Source organism: Pantherophis guttatus, chromosome 1 (assembly GCF_059756535.1).
Source record: "Pantherophis guttatus breed Tessera chromosome 1, ASM5975653v1, whole genome shotgun sequence".
In the NCBI taxonomy this organism is placed as follows: domain Eukaryota; kingdom Metazoa; phylum Chordata; class Lepidosauria; order Squamata; family Colubridae; genus Pantherophis; species Pantherophis guttatus.
This window is the reverse complement of record NC_142063.1, coordinates 299,981,667-299,999,900: the sequence shown is the minus strand read 5'-3', so window position 1 is coordinate 299,999,900 and position 18,234 is coordinate 299,981,667. Positions and strand designations below refer to the sequence as shown.

At 35.6% G+C, this 18,234-nt stretch overlaps 1 protein-coding gene across 6 annotated transcripts in view; it reads left to right on the top strand.

Moving 5' to 3' along the window:
• The window catches only part of PPP2R5A (protein phosphatase 2 regulatory subunit B'alpha), a 73,661-nt gene that overhangs the window by 29,865 nt on the left and 25,562 nt on the right, over positions 1-18,234 (top strand). For 3 of the 6 annotated variants that reach the window (XM_034427779.3, XM_087883192.1, XM_034427776.3), the window contains exons 5-13: positions 130-260; positions 798-857; positions 2,265-2,373; positions 4,834-4,887; positions 6,671-6,721; positions 7,936-8,055; positions 8,136-8,263; positions 11,063-11,164; positions 14,881-15,015. In XM_034427779.3, coding sequence (XP_034283670.1) covers positions 130-260; positions 798-857; positions 2,265-2,373; positions 4,834-4,887; positions 6,671-6,721; positions 7,936-8,055; positions 8,136-8,263; positions 11,063-11,164; positions 14,881-15,015 — 890 coding nt within the window. Of the gene's footprint in view, positions 1-129; positions 261-797; positions 858-2,264; positions 2,374-4,833; positions 4,888-6,670; positions 6,722-7,935; positions 8,056-8,135; positions 8,264-11,062; positions 11,165-14,880; positions 16,386-17,326; positions 17,462-18,234 lie in introns of those variants that run through there. The other 3 variants (XM_060692500.2, XM_087883193.1, XM_034427780.3) reach the window with 3 other exon arrangements.

Sequence of the window (18,234 nt, the reverse complement as noted above, 5' to 3'; positions counted from 1 at the left end):
ATTGTATTATTGAAGCTATTGTGAACTTACCTTAGATTTATGTGGGAAGGTGTGGAACAAATTTGGTTGAATCTGTATATCAATTAGTGCTTATTGAAGTAATAAACTATACTTTATTATTATCATTAGCTGTTGGAGCTTTTTGACAGTGAAGATCCACGAGAGCGTGACTTTCTAAAAACAGTACTTCATCGAATTTATGGCAAATTCCTTGGATTAAGAGCATTCATCAGGAAACAAATCAACAATATTTTTCTCAGGTATAATATATACTGTTTACAATCTTACTTACCAACTTTTGCATAAATTTAATTTGTACTTTAAAAAGTACAGAATTAATAACCTACAACTTGTTCTTAATCTACCAATAACATATTTGGAGTTAAACTTCTGAAAGGCTTTGGATAATTAGCTTGCCTTCAACCCTCTAACAGGACAAATTGGCTTAATTACAGTACTTGAGGTTTTTTTTTTTTAGTTCTAAAGGTTGTAAATGATTCAGAAGGTTAAAGCATCCTTTTTATGCCTGGTTTCTGTGGGACCTCTGGGTGGGACTGTTTGAGCCACTTGTGGGCTGTAGGTTACCCCTTTCTGTTCTGGAGGTTTGTTGGGATCTACTTTGGATCTTACCCATAATATGAATATCTATTTTAAAGCAATTTTCTTACATCAAATTGAAGATGCATTCTGCTAATAGTTTTCAGAAAAATAGTAACCCCTCAACTTTCATGTGGAGATATTTAACTGTATTTTCTTCTTCACTGTTGGATGAAACATTAATTTTTTTTTAACAACAGGTTTATATATGAAACGGAACATTTCAATGGTGTTGCTGAGCTACTTGAGATACTGGGAAGGTAGGTAGATTTCTTCATCACAGTTAGGAAGGACCAAGGTTTGCATCTGTGTTTTTTTTTTTTTAACCAATGGTTACAGTTATCATCACCACCCAATTGTTATCACCAACCAGGGAGATAAAGATGCTGTAACTGGAATGAGCTCTTGGAGTTAATATACTCCTGGGAGGACCAAGAGCATTGCAAGAAGATTCCATGTGGACATTGGTACTGGTCTTAGAAAATCAGGTGCTTGAATAAATATGCTTCTACAAAACCTTAAAGAGGTGTACTGTGAAGTTCAGATGACTTGCAGAATTGCTATATGGGGACATCACCTACAAATAAACAATTAAAGTATGTTAGGGAGTATGCAATATCACAGTATGTGTCTGCAATGCAGGTAGTTCTCGACTTAATAACTGTAATTGAGCCCACAATTACAGTTGTAAGCTGAGCCAGTTTTTAACAGGTTATCACATGGCCATCCTGATTTTATGTCTTTTTTTTTTTGCAGCAGACATAAAACAAGCCCATTGTTTGCAATGGGTGATTGCTAGAAACTAGAAGTAAAGTCTGATTTCCTGAAGGAAACTAGCACATTGTGGATATGTGACCATGGGATGCTGCAAATGGACATAAATGAGGGCTGGTTGCCGAGTGTCCAAAATACAATCACATGTTCATGTGAGAAGAGGTGGATGCCAGAACATTTAATCTGGGTCATAGTAACTTTTGGGGGGTTGTTGTAATTTCAACCATTCGCTAAGCAACTGGTCCTTAAACGAGGATTGCCTATAGGACAGATACTGCTAGTCTGATACCTTCCTTTCCCCTTTTATTTCAAACAGGATTTGATAGATTTGACCAGAAAAGAAGGGGAGGAAAGAAAAGGAAATATTCTATGAGATCCATAAACTGCATGTAATTAATTTTACATTTAATGGAACAATTACAATTTTCCTGCAGTTCCAAATGTGTATTTTTGATTTGTAAATTTTTTCATACAGTGAAAGTCTTAGAAATGAACTCAAGCTGGTGCAAATTGGAGTACTAAATCTGCTGTGATTTAATTTCTATCCTACTTAAAGCACTTTTTTCTCAGTTGGTGGAATCTGCAGTTGGTGCTCATAAAGGGAATCAAGCAGCCAAATTAGTGGATACAAACAAGCAGCATTTAGGAATTGCTTATTTGTAGCCACTAATTTCAGCAAAATTAGTAAATTCAATTTTACTATTTACTACATTCAAAAAGTAACTGGTCCTTACTACCCTGTGGAAAATACAGCTGGTCTTGTTCAATGTATTTATAGGAATAGTGTTGTTCACAATCTTCAGAATAAAATGTAAACTTAATAATACACATTTATTATATGTATTGCAGTACTGTAATAAGTTTTCATGTTGAATTTGTTTTTTCCCCTTCAGTATTATCAATGGTTTTGCATTGCCACTGAAAGCTGAACATAAACAATTCCTTCTGAAGGTTCTTATTCCCATGCATACTGCAAAGGGATTAGCTTTATTTCATGCACAGGTATGTTGATCTGAGCAAATGTAATATTGCATGTTGAAGCTCAAGTAATGTTGCAGTTAAACTTATTTAATTGCACAAGTTGAGTCTTTTAGGGCCAGAGGTCTTTATTTAAAGATGCATACAGTGGGGCAAAAAAGTATTTAGTCAGCCACCAATTGTGCAAGTTCTCCCACTTAAAAAGATGAGAGAGGCCTGTAATTGTCATCATAGGTAGACCTCAACTATGAGAGACAAAATGAGAAAACAAATCCAGACAATCACTGTCTGATTTGGAAAGAATTTATTTGCAAATTATGGTGGAAAATAAGTATTTGGTCACCTACAAACAAGCAAGATTTCTGGCTCTCACAGACCTGTAACTTCTTCTTTAAGAGGCTCCTCTGTCCTCCACTCATTACCTGTATTAATGGCACCTGCTTGAACTTGTTATCAGTAAAAAAGACACCTGTCCACAACCTTAAACAGTCACACTCCAAACTCCACTATGGTGAAGACCAAAGAGCTGTTGAAGGACACCAGAAACAAAATTGTACGCCTGCACCAGGCTGGGAAGGCTGAATCTGCAATAGGCAAGCAGCTTGGTGTGAAGAAATCAACTGTGGGAGCAATAATTAGAAAATGGAAGACATACAAGACCACTGATAATCTCCCTCGATCTGGGGCTCCACGCAAGATCTCACACTGTGGGGTCAAAATGATCACAAGAACGGTGAGCAAAAATCCCAGAACCATACGGGGGGACCTAGTGAATGACCTGCAAAGAGCTGGGACCAACGTAACAAAGGCTACCATCAGTAACACACTACACCGCCAGGGACTCAGATCCTGCAGTGCCAGACGTGTCCCCCTGCTTAAGCCAGTACATGTCCGGGCCCGTCTGAAGTTTGCTAGAGACCATTTGGATGATCCAGAAGAGGATTGGGAGAATGTCATATGGTAGATGAAACCAAAGTAGAACTGTTTGGTAGAAACACAACTCGTCGTGTTTGGAGGAGAGAGAATGCTGAGTTGCATGCCAAGAACACCATACCTACTGTGAAGCATGGGGGTGGCAACATCATGCTTTGGGGCTGTTTCTCTGCAAAGGGACCAGGACGACTGATCTGTGTACAGGAAAGAATGAATGGGGCCATGTATCGTGAGATTTTGAGTGCAAACCTCCTTCCATCAGCAAGGGCATTGAAGATGAAACGTGGCTGGGTCTTTCAGCATGACAATGATCCCAAACACACCACCCGGGCAACGAAGGAGTGGCTTCATAAGAAGCATTTCAAGGTCCTGAAGTGGCCTAACCAGTCTCCAGATCTCAACCCCATAGAAAACCTTTGGAGGGAGTTGAAAGTCCGTGTTGCCCAGCGACAGCCCCAAAATATCACTTCTCTAGAGGAGATCTGCATGGAGGAATGGGCCAACATACCAGCAACAGTGTGTGCCAACCTTGTGAAGACTTACAGAAAACGTTTGACCTCTGCCATTGCCAATAAAGGATATATAACAAAGTATTGAGATGAACTTTTGATATTGATCAAATACTTATTTTCCACCATAATTTGCAAATAAATTCTTTCCAAATCAGACAATGTGATTGTCTGGATTTGTTGTCTTTCATAGTTGAGGTCTACCTATGATGTCAATTACAGGCCTCTCTCATCTTTTTAAGTGGGAGAACTTGCACAATTGGTGGCTGACTAAATACTTTTTTGCCCCACTGTAACTTTAATATATTTCACACAGTGGAAAATCAGAATGAGTATTTATTTTCACACTGCTGAAGTTTTTATGAACCAATATTGTAAAATAAATAAATGTTTTTCTTCAACTACTTGTACCTTTGAATTTATTATCTATTAGTGATTGTATGTTGTAATTTTAAAAATAGCTTTCCTACAGGCATAGCTTGAAATCTCTGCTTTCCAAGGTGTTTGATAGAAGAATTAAACAGGGTACTAACCAATAACACTAAATAGTAATTATCTGAGGGTCATCTGATGATGCACTTGGGAAAGTTTTTCTCTTTGTGCTTGACAACTGAATTTGTGGCATTCATTGTGATCCTGTGCTACATGATGCTTATAAGAGTCTTTATTTTTCAAAACTAAAGATTTAAAATGTTACTTTAATATATAATGTATAAAACATTAAAGAGGTGTACTGTGAATTCAAACTATCAGTGACATCAATTTTTTCTCTTCATCAAAGGGATTGTTATACCAGTCTTTGAAATAAAAAAAAAGTTAGGGTTCATGTCTAAATATGCTTGGTATTCAGAGAAGATGGGACATCCATCAAATGTTTGTATAGTCTATAAATTTCCAAAAGAGGCTCGGTGCAGACACAAAACAATACATATGAATGACAGATGATCATTCAAATAATATGTTACAGATAATCTTTTTTTGAAAATTATGACAATTTAATAATCCTATAATAAACTATCAATTTTCAAAAACTTTTTTTAAGCTGGCGTACTGTGTTGTTCAGTTCTTGGAAAAAGATATGACATTAACAGAGCCGGTAAGTATTGTTTTTGTCTTTCTTTGAACTTTTGCAATATAGCTCAAATGTAGATCTAGCAAATAATAACGATTATCCAAACCTCTGCACCAATGTGGTTCAGCAACTAGAGTTTTCAGCAAAAAAATCATAATTCACACGTAGCCTATATAGAACATCCTGCTGTTATTTACAATGAATCAATAGAATAAGAATGGAAGACTTTTCCATGTGCCCCAGAAATTGATACAAGATACTTGCTTAGTATACATGGCAACCCCTGACCAGAATCCTGGTATCTTCATTTGTTTGACTTTAGAAGTGTTTTGCTTCTAAAGCAAGTCATTGGCTTTCAACTACTTTTTATGAAGTGTGTTTTAACTCCAAAGTTATTTCTAAAACCAGCCTGTTTGTTCCTTGTGCTGTCATACTGAATCTACTTATCCAGAAATTTATAACTGTAGTAATTACTATTATACAGTTTGTTATATTAATACAACAGATATACATTCAAAATTTGAAATTGTTTAAATATATAATTGGACAGCCATTTACCAGAAGTGGCCCCTTAATTTAGAATGCTGATAAAATAATATGTAATAAAAGGGTACGGGGAAAAGCTGAGTATTGTAAATAAATATTATACCAGCAATTTTAGAACAAAGTGTATTCAGACACAGCCTTCTCCAAATGATATCATCTATCATCAGTTTGAATCAGGAGAAAATAAAGTAAAATGTAAATGAAATTGAATTCTGTGGTTTATAATTCTGTGAACTGGTCGTACAAAGGTTGTGACCATACATAACAAAAGAGACGATCGCAATTGTATAAACATACACAGCACCTGAGCATTTTAAATATATTACTATAAAGTAGAATTGATTAATCATGTGCCTGTTTATTAAAAAGTCCAGTTGTGTGCAGTAGTTTATTCCAGGTAATTAATTGTTCATTAAAATTGCTTAGAAGCTTTCAAGCTGCCATTTACTTTTATTAAATATTTTATTAAATACTTTTAGAATCCATGTCCCCTTTCCAGAGTCCTACAGAGTAACGATAAGGCTGTAACACAAAACATGGCTGTATTCTTTAGCAGTTGGAACATTGAAGAGATGCAGCCTTTTAAAGTGAAAATACTCTATAGTACTTAATAGCCTTTTTTCTATGAATTGTGTTTTCACAGAAAAGCCTAGTGAAGGAATGATTGAGAAATAGACTTAAATAGGAAAAGGGACAGGTGTTGGAAAGTCTAGAGCAGGGGTCCCTAGCCTTTTTGGCACCAAGGACCGGTTTCATAGAAGACAATTTTTCCATGGACCGAAGGGGGGGGGGGATGGTTTCAGTTTTGCTTACTTGCCTACTGCTAATGTCCAGCTGTTCGGTCTGGTTCCTAACAGTCAAAAGGGGACCCCTGTTGTAGAGAAAATGTAGGCATTTTATTTTTTAAAATGTTACATGCAGGTATTATGTCTGACTGAGCCCTAAACTGATGTGTTTGTCTGCATTTGTTGTATAAATCCAGTCAGTTATCCTTAAATTCAAGAAATCATCGTTAACCTAGGATGGTTTAATGTAATGAGTGAATCCAATAATTCATTAATTTGTTACCTCTTGTTTAAAAATGTAAAATGAAAAAAAAGTTTGCAATATAGTTGGAACAAAATCCATTTTTGAAGATACATCTGTGTCAAATACATTGAACAAAATGATTGAATTTAGTAAATCTAAAGGCAGTCATACCATCTTTCAAGTATCAGTTTTCATAGATAAACTCTGATGAATTTTTATTTTTGCAACCCAGGTTATCAGAGGATTGCTGAAATTTTGGCCAAAAATATGCAGCCAGAAAGAGGTAAGTTTGATTATTTTTCTAAAGCATTATACTAAAATCAATTTACTATAGCTCAGCAGGTTTATTCCAGCTGTAATATGGATAATGCGTAAAGTCTCCATTTTCATCTTAAGAAAATTATTTTGGCACCCTAAGGAGAGCCTTAAACATGGGGCTTCTTTGGAAGAATCCTGTGGGATTAGAGTTTTTACTTACCTGTCTGTGATAAGGCAGCATGACAGGTTATTATGCAGAATTCAGAAAAGGGTATTCTCTTTGTACCTCCTCCAAATGCAACTTCCCAGGCTGATACACTTCAAAGTGTGCTTTTCAGGGCAGTTTGCAGAGTTTTCATTCCTTTTCTAGTATGCTGCCTATTTATGGACCTTGAGAAAAGAGGGGAAAAAAACCAGATCTGAGATTGGGAGGAAATGTGCCCTGCATATTCTTAAGAAATAAGTATTACATTGTGTTAAATTGGAAATAATGAAATGTTATCTTTTCAATGACTATTGAAATCCTACTGTAATAAGGTACTTAATGTATTTTTACCTTTTCATCTTATATAGTAATACATAGTACAGTTTTATGTGTAATAATGCCTAGAATATATAAATACTGTTCACATTTTGTTTTACATTATTGTAAACATACTCATGTTGTTGAATATAGACTTTATGAATTATATATTATTTTAAATATAGTTCCTGCAAAATATTTGTGCTTACAACTGTTTAGCTCTGAATCACAATCTGAGTATCTGTGTAAACCAGTGGTGGGTTGCTCCCGGTTCGGTCCGGTTCTTGCAACCGGTAGAAGCTTCTGCACATGTGCAGAAGCGCACATGTGTGCTCTTGTTGCAAACCGGTAGTGGAGGTAAGTAGAACCCACCCCTGGTGTAAACCTGTATTTATCCATATAAAATCCTAGGAGTTTTTAATTTAGATGATTTTAAAACCATTTACTAGAGCATCTCAATAGGTGGTTCTAAGAATACTAGATCTGTAGCATTACTGATATTTAAAATTTGAAGAATTTGTTGGTAATCTGGATTGTTTGAGTAATTTATATCAAATTAAGGATATTTAATTTATGTTTAAAAAATCATTGTCAAATAGAATTAGTGTAGATTGCAGAAAATCCTAGATTAAAAAAAAGATTCAATTTTTTTTCTGTATGCTAATGATGTTATTATACAAACCTTTCTTGCCTAAATATTTTTTTCTTTGTAACAGGTCATGTTTTTAGGTGAAATTGAAGAAGTTCTGGATGTAATAGAACCGACACAGTTCAAAAAAATACAAGAGCCTCTTTTTAAACAGATAGCAAAGTGTGTGTCAAGTTCACATTTTCAGGTATAATTTGAGATTTTCAATAACTAAAAATTGGATACTAGCCAATCTCATTGTCCTGATATTTTAAATGTGTATTTCAGATTGCAGAAAGGGCTCTGTACTTTTGGAATAATGAATACATTCTTGGTCTGATTGAAGAGAACATTGATACAATTTTGCCAATTATGTTTGGCAATTTATATAAGATCTCCAAAGAACACTGGAATCCGTATGTACTTCTTACTGTTTAATCTTTTAAAATATTTTAATGTATTGCAGATTAGTTTCAGATTTAAATCCTTTTGGTTTGTAGGGCACAACCTCCATGTTAAAAGAATGCACTTGTGTATATTTTATTTATTTTAACTTTTATATTGCATGTTTATATTGCATTTTAATTCTCGGCTGTTCACCGCCCTGAGTCCCTTCAGGGAGAAGGGCAGGATATAAATTTAATTAATTAATTAATTAATAAATAAATAAATAAATAAATAAATAAGACAATGCATGAGAATTGCGTTGTCTGCACAGAACTTCAAGCACTGAATCATTGATACTGCTACTTGAAAGATGTGCTTTGAAATGATTTATTATATACATTGTCATAAAATCATACAATTGGAAGTGACTTCAATTCATCTAGTGCAACCCTCTGCTCAGTACAGGATCCATTAGAGCATTTCTGATAGATAACCATCCAATTTATGTTTGACAACCTCCAATGAAGAAAATGTCTCTTTATGAGGCAATCTATTCTACTGATAGATAGTTCTTATGATAGGAAATTCCTCCTCATATCTCTCATCTGAATCTACTTCCTTATACTTTTGAACTAGGATTCTGGTAGTTCCCCACAAGGCAAAAGAGAAGAGATATCATCTAATGACATATTTCTCCTCGATCTGCTTTTACATAGGCTAAATCTATCCGTTCTTTTAACCATTCCTCATAGGATTTCATTTCCAGCCCATATCATCTTCGTACCATCCTTTGAATTTCTTTCAGTTTATGGGTTTCCTTTTTGAAGTTCAGTGTCCAAGCAGGATAGTGTTGTGAGTGGGATCTCATCAAGACCAAATAGAGTGGGACAATTACTCGATCCCATGATCTCTATATTCTTGTGTATATATTCCAAAATAGCATTTGCATTGTCAGCAAATGCCTCAAATTATTAACTATGGTTTACTTTGTGATCTGCTTGAACACCCAGATCCTTTTCATGTTACTTCTGCAAGACAGATCTCCCCCATTGTTTTGTTTGTTTGTTTGTTTGTTTGTTTTATTTTTCTCCTTAATTACAGGAGAAACTTTTGTTTGGACTATTGTTTAAACCTCTGTAGATTTTTTTTAATCTTCCCTTTCTCTTTTGAAGTTTTAGCTAGTCCTAGTTTTTATACCATCTGCAGATTTGGTAGTCATCCCCTCAACTCCACCCAGTCACTTGGTTGAGTCGGGCAGTCATAGTAATTGAATTAATAAAAAATAAACTCTTTCCAGATCAGTAATAAAAATGTTGGTCCCAAGACAGATTTGTGGCACTCCATATAGTGTTTCTGTCCAGGTTGATAAGGAGACATTTATGAATGGCCATTCAGCCAATTATAAATCCATGCAACAGTAATATTATCTAGCCCATATTTTACAGTTTTATTGAGGATTTCATGAGAGGCTTTGTCAAATGCTTTGCTGGGGTCAAGGTACAATTTTTCAGCCAAAATGCAATAAAATATTACTTACAGAATATAGTCAAAACTATGACAGCAACTAACTACTTAAAAATCTATCTAAAACATTTTAAAAGCTCAGTATGGTATGTAGGGATTATGGGGGTGACGAGGCGCTCCCATGTGACACCTCTCCTGCGCGAGCTGCACTGGCTCCCGGTGGTCTTCCGGGTGCGCTTCAAGGTGTTGGTGACCACCTTTAAAGCACTCCATGGCTTAGGGCCGGGGTACTTACGAGACCGCCTTCTGCCACCAATAGCCTCCCACCGGCCAGTACGCTTGCACAGAGTGGGCCTCCTCAGGGTGCCGTCCGCCAGACAATGTCGGCTGGCGACTCCCAGGGGGAGAGCCTTCTCTGTGGTGGCGCCCACCCTCTGGAACAACCTCCCCCCAGAGATACGTACAATAACAAACCTCCGGATTTTTCGTCGGGCCCTGAAAACCCATTTATTTCAACTAGCTGGGCTGGCTTGAGTTAAATTTTAAATTGATTTTAAATTGGGTTGTTTTAATTTACGGCCAAAATATTTAATTATTTTAAACTGCTTTTAAATTTTGTATGTTCTGTTTTTTACTTTGGCTGTTCACCGCCCTGAGTCCTATTTGGAGAAGGGCGGTATAGAAATAGGAACAAACAAATAAATAAATAAACAGGTTTCAAGTCATTGACTTGGGACTCTTCACCATCCCTAAACTCTTTTCCACAATATTTGATGGCAGATGTTTTTTTCTGAGAATGGATATCAGTAAATTTATTCTCAGAGTTAAAAATCTGATGCCAGGGAAGCCTTCTTAGGAAGGCATTCTATAATCAAAATAATGTTATGTTAAAATTAATCAAATGTTTGTTATAACTTATAATGGAATTGACATGTTAATGGAAACTCATTCTCAAGGAAATCACTTTACTGGTCAGATAATCTTAACCCTTGATTTTTCATTTATTGTTAAGAAACTTTAATTGAAATATTAAATATAGGAGGCCCTTATGAATATATTTTTGCATTTTGTACTTTGTGTTAGATTTGGGCAGCACCTTTTGCACGTGCACTTGACTTTGATTTATATTAGATTGTAACTTTCCTGCTATTTATTATGATAATCTCATCACACTGTTGTTTTAAGTTTGAAGACAAACAAGTCTAATGTCCATGCTTTGAGTTTGCAGACCCCATCATTTCAAAACTAAATACAGTTGTTTCTTTTATGTGAAATGGTGACAAAACTAAAGCAGAAGCTAGATAATCAGACTAGATGATAGAATACATCTCTTAACAATATTTTTGCAACTTACCCTGTTCTAGGACCATTGTAGCATTAGTATATAATGTGCTGAAAACACTGATGGAGATGAATGGGAAACTATTTGATGAACTCACAAGCACTTACAAAGCAGAAAGACAAAGGTATACCTTTCCAATGTGTTTACAAACATGTGCCTGAAACAGTCTTCCAGATTAATGTTGATTTAACATTAGAATAAAAAAAAATAGTTTTGCAAATGAATCATCTCTTTCTACTATTTACATTAACTATGTTTATCCATTTCTTCTAAATAAAAGCATCCCTTCCTTAAACCCATTTCTCCTAATGGACCTTGCTTAGGATACCTAGCCTTGTCTTGTACTCAGCACCTCTTCCTGCTATGCATCCAGTCCTTTCCTTTTCACTTTTGCTTTTGCAAGGAATTCTGCTTATGAGATTTTCTGATTAAGGGCTGTTGCAGTTTTTCCATGTAACAAGGTACAAATGCTTTCTTTTTACTAACCCACTGATTATTGTAAATCCGCCTAGCTTTTGCTCTAGGGGCATCTTACCAACTATATGTTGAGACATCAGCCTGCATATCCATATTAAGATACTTTCATCAGCAGAAGCTTTGGGACATCTCCAGCTGCTATTAGTGGGATAATTAGCAGGCACCTGGGACACAACCTTTCCTATGCTTTCATGCTTTGGCATTTTTTTTTCTGTTGAGATTTTGTTGCTCTGTATGGCAATGTGCTTCTGTTAGTTTGTTTTTACATGTCTACAGGTTGGCTTCTGTTGAGTGTATGGAAGGAAATGTTGGTAAGGAAGTAGCCCAAATAGTAATACAGAGCTAATCTATTCAGCATGGGTCTTTTCTGCACTGTAGCTCCACTCCAAATTATTTTGAGAAGCTGTAGTCAATTTAGTTTAATAGTGCCATTTATTTTCTCTATCTATTACCAAATTCCTTATTAATTAAAGGAGAAAAGATGAATTTAGGGTTGTGCTAGTAGAACTATAATTTACTAGGTCCCTACCAATCATGTTTCACTTCCAGGAAGAAATGAAATACATTCTCCTGGAGATGTTTCCCTGCTGGGGAAGCCTGGAGCACTACGTAATGTAGATGCTAGAGGAGTGTTTCTGAACCTCAGCAACTTTTAATATGTGTGGATTTTAACTCCCAGAATTCCTCAGCCAGCTACAGAGGATGGCTTGGTATAGGCTGTCAATCTGACCAGCCCTGATCTCGAGAGACTTTGGTTAAAACTGATATTTTAAATTAAGAATTTTCAATGTATTCAGAGTATCTTTTTAAAAACCTTCATGCTTTACTTCCTATTGGAAAAAAAATCAGTGTGGTTAGTGTAGAGTCCTACAATGCTATGGATTAAAGGTAAAAATATGCTGCGGAATGAATAGGAGACATGCATGTAGTCTTGTCTGTAATTCTTAAACACATCTGTTCCTGGAATCATAGTATAGCTGGATGTTCCTGAGAAGAGATACAGCTCCAGGTAGACCTTACTGACTGACTTTGAATGGAGTGACCATTCAAAGTTATGACAGTACTGGGGGGGAAAAACAATTTTGTAACCATTTAGTTACTTTTAAAGGGTTTCTTTCTTGGTTGTGTGTTTGCCGTTACAATCAGTTAGTATGCATTGCCCTGACATTGGCCCCTTTTTCACCTCTGAATGCTATTGGAGAGGAAGAGGATTGTAAGAGGAGAAGCAGGCACACAAAAGGGAATCCACATTGAATAGAATGTACTAGTGCCAGTTGTTTGCCCAGCATACTTGCAGCTCAGTCCCTGGTGTGCTAGGCAAATAGCCAGTGCCACCAAATTCTTTCCAATGTATATTCCTCATTGTGTGCTGGCTAACTCTTGTAATCTTGTCCTCTCCAAAGAATGTAAATGCATAATTCCCTTCTTGCTAATTATCCCAGCACCACATGAGCATTCTAAAGGGTGGAGAAGTAAGGAAAAACATAATATTGTAAGCACAGTTGCTTTTCACTTAGTAACTAAGATGCTGGTCACAGCTGTGATCACTACACAAGTACTACTTATCTTTAAAGGAGTTGCAAAAAGGTTCTGTTTGAGCACCTCTGACACACTGAATATTGTTCTTGAGCACAGGTGTCAGACTTGCAGCGTCACGTTGCTGTAACATGACGTATCACGTTTTCCCCCTTTGCGGAGCTGGGGTGGGTGTGGCCTGTGCATGACGCATCTGGCCTGCAGGCCACTAGTTTGACACCCCTGTTCTTGAGCATCTATAGATAAGCTTTTCAACTCTTGACTTTTTTGAGTAAAATATCTGAAAAATCCTACTGGAACAGCTAAACTTTGTATGGGCTGATCACTTAGTTTAATTAATGGCAGGTGTGTGCTGACCACTATTTGATATCAGTTTGAATGTGATTGGTTAATTCTGAACATATCCCTACTTATAAGAGAGTGTGACTTATGCCGTCACATCATTCTAGTTTTTTAATTTCTCCCCTTAACAGATTTCAGTTTGTTTTTAATTGAATTGTACAATGTTATATTAAGGGTGGAAAAAATTCTGAAATATCTTGGTCTGGTTTTGTTTTACATCTCAAAAAACCTAGTATTTTAACAGATATATAAACTTTCTATATCTACTGTATATACTTATGTGGCTTATTCAAGGAGACTATGTTTTAACAACAAATCCAATCTTTTAAAATTTTTAAAAAGGGAACAGCAAAAGTATTCTCTTATGCTCAAGACATACTGTTGTTTCTGGTTTAAGCTTGAGAGGTATACTTTGAAAATTCAATATATAATTTTAGTAGAAAGCCCTAAAATTAGAATTTGTTAACATAACTTGCTCCATTCTTTGTCTAAGCTGTTTTTGAATAGGAAGATTGGATAACAAGTGTTTGAAAATACCCAAGAAATTGCTGTGAAATCCAGCCATAAAGGCTTTTGATATATTTAGACCTGATCTGATTCTAGCATCTTGTCTAATACCAGTTTTGGACTGGCAAAGACTATGTGGCTGCATTCTTTGTCTAAGCTGTTTTGGGATAGGAACATTAGGTAACAAGCAGTTTAGACATGCTCCAATCAATGTTATACACCCCTCCCCTGGCCATTGTAATGCCAAGAATTGCAGCCTCCTTACTTTAATAGTAATATCTAAGGACAATTATTTGTAGTTTAAAAACAAACTCATTTCAACACTTTTTGATTACTGTATTTTCTAACACTACAATATACTCAAGGTTATTTATTCACATAAAACTTTACTTACATTTTTTCATCACCTTTTTATTTTTCTAAACTTTAGGTTCTTATGAACACAGAGACTGGAATATTAAAAATTTGTTTTCTAGTCCAACCATGACATTATTTAGCTCACTATTTTCTGTACTGATTGGTACCAAACAGGTTCATGCTAGGATATTCAAGTTAATCTTTATTTATTTATTTATTATTTATTAGTTTGATTTATATATGCCCTCCTTCTCCGGAGACTCAGGGTGTCTTACAATGCATTAAGCAATAGCCTTCATACTTTTGTATATACCTGCTTAGTAGGGCTTTTTGGCCCCCCCGAGCGATGTTCTATTTTATTCAAAGTCAGCTTATTGCCCCCATAAACCGGGTCCTCATTTTACCTACATTGAAAGGATGGAAGGCTGAGTCAACCTTGAGCCTGGTGAGAATTGAACTCGCAGTAATTGCAGGCATCTGGCAGCTAAGTACTACTTTAACAGCAGCAGTTTAGTCCACTGCGCCACCAGGCTGTTTATGATATATTTAGGATTTCTGATCATCTTTATTAGCTCTATAGATGCATAATGATTAAGAATCTTTTCACTTTTTTTTTTACAGAGAGAAGAAGAAAGAATTAGAACGTGAAGAATTGTGGAAAAAGCTGGAAGAACTCAGACTCACCAGAACTTTGTCTAACCAGCCAAGTAATACCTCCTCCTCCTCTCTGACAAATATACCAAATGATAGTGCCAAGTGAGTGTGAAAGCCTCTGTTTGTGAGGCCTACCTTTTCTATACAGATTTTTTTAAAAAAATATGTAAAAAAAATGCAGAAGAGAAACCTCATCAGTATCTTTGAAATGGCCATCCCACCCACAACATGTAAATGAAATATTTTTGAATTGAAATACAATAATTGAATGTGATACTATTTACCATAGCATATTGTAAATTTGTCTCTAATCATTGCTATGTTGTCAACTTTTGACATCTCACAGAAAGGAATTTTATCATCCACGAAGTGTGTGATTTAATTATGGGAATGGTGAAATTTTGACTTGAAGTTTTTTTTTCTCCTTTTTTTAATTGTGTTGCACTTAGGCATAGATGTCAGGTAGCTACATTTTCTCCTTCCTATGTGCTTTTCATAGTGCTACAGCCTTTGGCTGAGACTCAGGAAAAGACTTCTAGCTTTACTGTATTTCCTGAAATGAAACTGATAATCTAGTATCAAGTTGATGGGATTGACTCCCATGAAGCTTGGTGGGGTTTGCTTCTGAATAAATGTGTATCACTTGAGTTGAATCTGCCCATTACAATATCACAGGTCAGGCTATTTTATAAGAATGTTTAGTTTAGAGAGATTAAGATTCAAAATTATATGAGGGACCTTTTCAAGTAGAAAAGACTTGTTACTGAGGTGGTAAAGTGGGCTATATAAATGGATAGAGACAAGGAAAGGGAGTAAGATCAACTTAGCTGAGTTGGGCTTCTCTCTCAGATAATTGTAATTTGGACAGGAGTTAGGCTGCATTATGTGTTTTGCTTCAGCAGTTATGTGAGCTCTGAATGAGGAAAGATTGTTAACTTTTAATAAAGAATTATTCATATAGTTCTCATGCTTCCTCTTAGAAAAGATTCAGTAGTCATGTTTCTGTTCCCATAACTAAAAATTGGAACCTATCAATTACACTCTATAGTTTGGCAAATGTTTGTAGAACCTAATCGATCTTGCTTTTTTCCGACTTTTATTTGTGTTTACTCATGCCATGGACAGAGGGTTGGACTAGAAGACCTCTGAGGTCCCCACTAGCCCTATGATTCTATGATTCAACCTGGCCCTGAAGGATGGCCTAGCTGCTCCATTTAAAGTTTAGGCTGTGTAATTTGTACGCAGACATGCAAGACAGCTCTTTGTGTTAAAGAAAAAGCAGTGCTTGAGATGGCAAAAAAAATGATTCTTAAAAGTTTTGTCTGTTTTTACTTGATCAGTGGGGTGCTTTTTTGCAGATCTTTATATCAGAGTATCATTCCAATCTCTTAAATTTCAATTGTGTGGAAAATGGTTTTGTATTGAAAGACTGAGGGATTGAGCAGCATTCAATAAAGTCTTTATGTTTGTAATTAGTGCTGTATATTACCATTTTTGTAATTTAATAATTATAAATAGGAGAATGGTTAGATTGATGGGCTATTTTCCAGCAAAATAGTAACATTTAATTAAAAGATTTAAATAATAAAATTAAAGCAGGTAGCAATTATCAAACTGAAATGAAGGTAGTTTGACAAAATAAATGTTGATATTCAAATTTTAGTTAGCCTTTTTGCGGAAAAACAACAACAATGGGTACTATCTGGTGGTGCATGGTCAGTTGTACACATTTGGGTGGGACTTTTGTTACTCAGATCTGCTCCAAAGCCCCCCAACCCCCGCACATTGCAGACTAGTTTTTAGGAGAATGGGATAGACTGGGAAATTACAGGAGAAAAGCCAATTCATTCCACTTAATGGATATTATTCATTTTCGCATAACATCAAATTGTTATGGCCCTCATCTACTCTTCATTTTATTGACTAAACAAAACAAGATTCTATCTTTAATGCAGAAGGTATGTTCACACTTCAAAATAAAATGGATGCCTTGCACATATTCATCTTTATGTCTACAAATATTTGCAATTAAATATAATGATAGTATTTTGGATTTGTATGGGCAACATTCCAAAATATAAACATGATCATGGACCCGATCATGCTTCACATGATTCAAAATAACATACTGTAGATTTCTTTACTATATTCTACTGCCTTTTCAGAAGGTGGCAGAAAGCTAATGCAGAATTAATGGTTAATATATCTTTAAGTAATTTTCTTTATCATACCACCATAATCTGCTTGGAGGTTTTAAACAGGAGAAAAATATTTTAAGTAAATATAAAATGTGTATCTAAACTAATCTAAATCTTTCTCATTTAAGGAATAATAATCTTTGTAATATTTCATTATTACATGTGTTTTCTCTTTTTATTGCTTATGGATTTATGAGTAAGTTTTCTATCTATAGGTTTTGGAAGATGTCTGATTTATTATGACAGTATTAATATTTTAAGTAAGTGTAACAGAGGTATATTTTATTGAAAAATCTTTAGCATAAGTATTATTTAATAAGAGCGCTCGATAAAATTCCTATTTTCAATGTTTGGTTTTGTTTCAGTAAATAATAACTCTTGCTAAGACAAGAGCTATTTTTAGGTTTATTATACTGTATTCTGTGAACAGAGGAGTAGGCAAACCAAAATTGACATGTGGCACCACATCCCCCCAAATCTGGCAGCATATTGCATCATAGCAATAGCACTTAGACTTGTATACCACTTCACAGTCCTTTACAGCCCTCTCTAAGCAGTTTACAGAGATAGCATATTGCCCCCAACAATCTGGGTCCTCATTTTACCGACCTCGGAAGGATGGGAGGCTGAGTCAACCATGAGCCGGTGAAGAGTCCTGGCAATGTGAGCAGTTATCCTGCAATACTGCATTCTAACCACTGAGCCACCATGGCTCTTATAATCATCACAATGCCTCCAGTAGTTATCAGATATCAGCTGTCCTTTTTATAAAAAAGATTGTACCTACTTTTGCAGCTAAAAGTCCAACACATAAAAGAGCTGAAATCCAATAGAGAATGTATTAATTAAGTTAGGAATGGTAAGAAATCAAACTGTTATGTCCTACAGCCATCCAATATTGATCAATCTCTTTAGTCATGCTTTTGGGATTAGTTGTTAATCAGTGGTATGTTCAATATACAGTTAGTGCATATAGCTTTAACAATGTGTTTTCATCCCTTGGGAATATGTTTGTCAGAGCAATAGCTGGAATGTAAGTGATTCTTAATGCTGAATCAGAATCCAATAAAACACTGTTCCCTCTGATTGGCTGCATATCCAGTGGAAGGCCTTGAAGCAAATG